This window comes from Saccopteryx leptura, chromosome 1 (assembly GCF_036850995.1).
Source record: "Saccopteryx leptura isolate mSacLep1 chromosome 1, mSacLep1_pri_phased_curated, whole genome shotgun sequence".
Classification (NCBI taxonomy): Eukaryota; Metazoa; Chordata; class Mammalia; order Chiroptera; family Emballonuridae; genus Saccopteryx; species Saccopteryx leptura.
In genome coordinates this window covers 56,454,037-56,460,036 of record NC_089503.1, presented here as the reverse complement: position 1 = coordinate 56,460,036, position 6,000 = coordinate 56,454,037, and the positions used below count along the sequence as shown (strand labels likewise).

The 6,000-nt window shown below is 43.0% G+C and overlaps 1 protein-coding gene across 1 annotated transcript in view; it reads left to right on the top strand.

The window, feature by feature from the left end:
* Positions 1-6,000, top strand: part of RRM1 (ribonucleotide reductase catalytic subunit M1) — a 72,624-nt gene continuing 66,624 nt past the window's right edge. The window contains exon 1 of the mRNA XM_066367043.1: positions 1-300. Within this exon, the coding sequence (XP_066223140.1) occupies positions 282-300 (19 nt within the window). The 5' untranslated portion in view covers positions 1-281. The remainder of the gene's footprint in view (positions 301-6,000) is intronic.

The following is a 6,000-nucleotide window of genomic DNA, read 5'->3' as shown; positions in this document are numbered from 1 at the left end:
CAGTTAACCATGGGTTCACTTTCAGCTATGCTAGTCCGCCCCACCGGCCGGGGCGCTGGCGGCGTACTTCCTTTCGCTTTTGCGTCTCGGGTGGCGGGAAGGATACGGATTCTCCCGCCTTTGCTCTGGGGAGTGAAGTGCTCTGTGGCCCACTTCAGCAACGTGCACCTGAGCAGTCCGCGGAGTTCGACTTTCCACACTCCGCCGCTCTCTAGATCCTGCCGGCGCCTCAGCGCTCCAAGCCCGTTTTCGAGTCGGTAGCGCCTCAGCCACTAGCTGCGATGCATGTGATCAAGCGAGGTGAGGGGTCCGGGAGGGGACAGGGAACGTGTAAGAGGACGCGCTGCCGCCGCGGAGCAGATGGGCGCGCCGGCCCGCTGAGGCTGCCGCATTGTCAGCCTGCTTTGCCCTGCAGGCCTCCCTCTGTCCCTCTCCCCACCTCCCGCTTCGACCTTCAGTCTGCGCCCCCTTCGCTTTGTCGTCTTCCCTAGTCTTCCATTTTAGCTGATGAGACCAAAGACCAAAATATATAGTGCACTTTTACTGGTTCATTTCTGTGATTCAGAGATGTGCATCAAGTTTTTTAGACCTTTAGAAAAAGGTCTGGGAGGATGGATGCTTTTTTAAAATTATTGATTTTAGAAAGAAAAGGAGAGAGGGAAACATCGATTTGTTGTTCTACTTATTTATGCATTCATTGTTTCTTGTAAGTGCACTGGTGGGGGATGGAACCTACAACCTTGGCTTATGGGGATGACGTTCTAACCAACTGAGCTACCCAGCCAGGGCAAAGGTACTTTTATGATAAATCTGTAACAGGTGAATTGAAAACTTGTGGATATAGGCCCTGGCCAGTTGGCTCCATGGTAGAGCGTCAGCCTGGCGTGCAGGAGTCCTGGGTTCGATTCCCGGTCAGGGCACACAGGAGAAGCGCTCATCTGCTTCTTCACCCTTCCCCCTCTCCTTCTTCTCTGTCTCTCTCTTCCCCTCCCGCAGCCAAGGCTCCATTGGAGCAAAATTGGCGCAGGCGCTGAGGATGGCTCCATGGCCTCTGCCTCAGGCGCTAGAATGGCTCTGGTGGCAACAGAGCAACGCCCCCTGGTGGGCATGCCAGGTGGATCCCGGTCGGGCGCATGCTGGAGTCTGCCTCCCCGTTTCCAACTTCAGAAAAATACAAAAAAAGAAAAAAGAAAAGAAAACTTGTGGATATAGATTACTGGAGTGGGTAGCACCTTTGTGTTGAATTTTTAATCTTTTGAGTCCACTTTCAAATACTGTAGTTTAAAAAGTACTACCCACACAAGTTCTAAAAGGCAGGGCTTATTTTGTTTCTCATTCCTTCAGAGAACGTAATTTGATCCAGATGGTGTGGTAGAATCTTTCAGTGTAGCATTCAGCAAGGTTTATTAATATAGAAAATTTTGCTTAGATTATTTTATTTTACTTGATTTATTTTCAACTTTTAATGTGCTTAGAGTTCCCCTTATCCTTTTTATTTTTGCTATGTCAGACTAATGCCTGTAGTTTTTGTTAATTTTAATGTAATTATTCAGGAGGGCAACTGATAGTATCTGTAAGTATTTACTGAATGTGCTAATATATTGCTAAGCACTATCAGGGGAATATTATTAGAGGGAGAGGCAGTTCATCTTCAGAGATCTTAGGCTTGGTAGGGACATGGTAGTAACCCATATGAAAACTATTAGGCAAGATAATGGAATAGTCGACGAGTTTTTTCTTCTGCTATCTGGAGCTATTTTTCTTGTGGGAGAGTATCATACTGCCTAAGGATATCAGGTTAAAAAATAAAGGTTGAGAACCATTGGAATAAATGCAGTAAAGCTGACTGACTTATAAAGTGTTCTTTGGAATATAGTAATATGGTATTTTCAAAACTGGATTGTAGCCTGACCAGGTGGTGGCGCAGTGGATAGAGCATTGGACTGGGATGCCGAAGACCCAGGTTCGAGACCCCAAGGTCGCCAGCTTGAGTTCGGGCTCATCTGGCTTGAGCAAAAAGCTCGCCAGCTTGGACCCAAGGTCGCTGGCTAGAGCAAGGGGTTGCTCGGTCTGCTGAAGGCCCCCGGTCAAGGCATATATGAGAAAGTAATCAATGAACAACTAAGGTGTCACAACGAAAAACTGATGATTGATGCTTCTCATCTGTCTCCATTCCTGTCTGTCTGTCCCTATCTATCCCTCTCTCTCTCCCTCTCTCTGTCCCTGTAAAAAAAAAAAAAAAAAAAGGATTGTAACCCATGGTAAAAATTAAAATTTACATAATTACTCAGTACACATGCACATATATGTATGTATAAATATAATACGGAAACAAAAGTTTGCAAAAGAACACCTAAAGCATCCATTTGCACTCAATAATCTCTCTTCTATTCCAGATTCTTTATCTCCCTCCCTCCTTCCCTCCCTGATCTTTTACATCCCATTGTGTTTATGAATCTGTGTGGATGCTTTGCTGGGCACTGAGGTTACAGTGGTGAGTAGGCAAGACATGGTTTCTACTTTGAGAGATCTTGAATACATGTTTCCCACTTAAGAATGCTCTTCTACTGAACTCTACTCCTCAACCAACAGAATGTAAAATTTAAAATTACTAGGAAATGAGGTAGACACCAGTTGTGAATGCTAATCCAGGATCAGGCTTGTATAATCTATACCTTCATTTTTCTCTTTTCTTCTTCCGTTTCTTTACTTCAGTTCCTTTCTACCCCCCCAAAATTTCCCTCCCTAGTTACTTTTTGCCTTAATTTCTGTCTAGGAAGCTAGCTCAGCATTGGGTGTCATCTTGAAATCTACTTTAAGGTCAAAATGTGCAGTTGGTTGCACATATACTTAAGGATATCTAATACCTAGTAATGTCTATTTCAGTAAAAGTACCAGGTTTGGAAAAATAGTGTTTCCTTGGGCAAATATTAAAATAAATAAATACATGATTAGACAGTTACCAGCATCCTAAGAGGAAATTGTCGAGGCTAGTGTCAAAACAGGAAAAATCTTTAAATTCCCTTGCACAGTTATTTTAGACAATAGAATTGTCTATCCTAACTAAGCAAGGGGGTTTGCATTGTTAATATCTTTTGAAGTACTTAGAATAAAACACCTCTGGTGAAATAAAGATAGAACTCAAGTCCAGGCACAAGCCTAAATGGTTCAATACAGAGCCCATGGACACGTCATGATTCCTTAATATCGTTAGCTGACTACCCTCAGGTATTGCATCCTGTTTCAGATCTATTCTGTAAGTTGGGTTTAGCATTTTGTTATTACAGGAATTTTTGCTGTCATAAAACTTTGTTTTGTGCCTGACCTGGTGGTGACTTGGTGGAGAGAGCGTTAGACCGGGACACGGAGGACCCAGGTTCGAAACCCTGAGGTCACTGGCTTGAGTTTGGGCTCATCTGGCTTGAGCATGGGTTTACCAGCTTGAGTGCAGGGTCTCTGGCTTGAGCATACGATCATAGATGTGACCCCATGGTCTCTAGCTTGAGCCAAAAGGTCACTGGCTTGAGCAAGGGGTCACTTGCTCTGCTGTAGAGCAATTAAGGCACATATGAGAAAGCAATCAGTGAACAACTAAGGAGCTGCAACGAAGAATTGATATTTTGGATCTCTTTCCCTTCCTGTCTGTTTGTCCCTATCTGTCCCTCTCTCCGGCTTTCTCTTGTCTCTGTCAAAAAAACAAAAAAAACGGACAAACAAACAAACAAAAAATCTTTGTTTTGCATAGCTTGATGTTACAAAGAGAGCAAGGACTCGAATGGTAGCTCAGCGTTTTGAGATCTCTAAGGCCTCTGAGACTTCATAGGAGAAACCTCAAGAACTACAGAAGATGTTTGCCCTTAAGCATGACGGTCAAGACTTACTCTGTTTTGGTGCTCTTGTTGCTCACATGAGGCTTCTAAGAGAACCTCTTTCCCTTCTACACGTAGGAGGGAAATGAACCATATTGGGGAATGAACCATCCTGGCAATGAGGGACCAACAATACTTTTAACTGACTAATGTTGCTTTCAAGGAAGGATCATCATCAGGGGAAATGTAAAAAATAATATAAATGGAGCCATTTTAAAATGGAGTTGGAGCTGCCATCCCAGAGGAACTGCTTGCATATCTTATTTTTCAAACTTGGGCAAAATGACATTTAGACTGGGCCTAAAGCTACATGGTATAGACAACTGTTTGCAAAGATAACAGTAAAGCAGATATTATGACTACTGGACTGGAAATTAAAACATTCTTTAAAATTAGCATCACTACATTAGTTTATGTGCAGAATTCCTTTTTTCTATTTATGTAATTCATCCCCTTTCTCATAACTACCTTTTGTCTTCACCTTATAATGGGAGCACTATTTGGGTTTCTGCCTGAACCAGTGCTTCTTGAATCTCAAATAAATGTGTATTGTGTCTCACTTTGGCCTTTTATTTTTAGGTAAACAGACTGATTACCATATTTTTTGCTTCATAAAATGCACCTGACCATAAGATGTACCTAAGGTTTTTAAGGAGGTGTGTTAAAATATTTAATAAAATATACCACAATAATATTTCAACATTGTAAACTCAACAGCAGTATTAACAACCATTAGCACTGTTATTAACAAAGGAGAAGAAACTTTAATGTTCAAACACTCTTGTCTGGGAACCCCAGGAACTCATCATCACTAGTGTCAGAATTTAAGAAGCTCAGTTATTCACAATCACTGGTATCACTTTCTTCGCTATTTTCATATATGATACCATCTTCAGTGCCATCTGAGGCACTGCTAATGCCACATTTTTTGAATGACCATACCTCGGTTTCATTCTTCACTGACTGCCATGATGTTCTCACCCATTCAGAAACTTGAGTGATAGTGGGTCTCTTCATTTCTCCAGTTGGTGTCAGATTATGATTACCAGCAGCCATCTATTTGTTCCATTCTTCTTGTATAAAGACTTTAAACGGTTTGTTGATGGAAACGTTTAGAAGTTGCAACTGGTTGGTAAGATCCCCAGGAATTACAGCTAGATGAGTCTTCACTTCTTTTTTTTTTTTAATTTATTTATTTATTCATTTTTAGAGAGGAGAGACAGAGAGGGAGAGAGAGGAGAGAGAGACAGAGAGAGAGAAGGGGGAGGAGCTGGAAGCATCAACTCCCATATGTGCCTTAACCAGGCAAGCCCAGGGTTTTGAACCGGTGACCTCAGCATTTCTAGGTCGACGCTTTATCCACTGCACCACCACAGGTCAGGCCGTCTTCACTTCTTTGAAGTTTTTTTTTTTTTTGTGGTTTCACTAATATGTGCTCTAAACTGGTCAAGCACTAATAGGGCAGATTTTTTCAGAAGCCCTCTAGCACCCTAGGCCCCTCCCCTATCTGCCAGCCAGCCAGCCAATGAAATGCTATGAGGCTGGCAACAAGTGATAGCACTTCACACAGAGTTCCAGCAGCTGCAGTGCAGCCCTCCACTGCTCCAGCGTGTCTCATGTCTGCCCTCGATGATGCCAGATGAATGCGCCCACACAATGTCATTCGCCTTCCCTCCTGTGCTGCGTGTAAATGGAGACTGGAACCAGGAGATCACTCAGCAGATGCTGGGGTTCTGTACGCCTGCTGTGGCGGGTATGATTATGTTCCTGCTGCCGCTCATTCTACATATGTTTACTGCCTCAGCGCCCCTCAGCAGCTAACAAAAATGAACATTCACTCCATAAGACACACAGGCATTTCCCCCTCCACTTTTGGGGGGGGGGGGAAAGTGCATCTTATGGAACGAAAAATACGGTATGTTATGTGGGTTGCCACGGTTAAAGCTATTTAGTTGTTGGATGTATCCACTATTCCTGGGAAGAGTAAATAAAGGTTGGATGAGCCTGTTTGAAGTTGAACTAAGAATAATGGGACTTTTTGTAAGGGAGGACGAAGAGGATATAACCTAAGTTCAAAATCATAAAAAAACTAACTAGATAAGGTCTACATGTGTTTGTGTCCATATCCTCA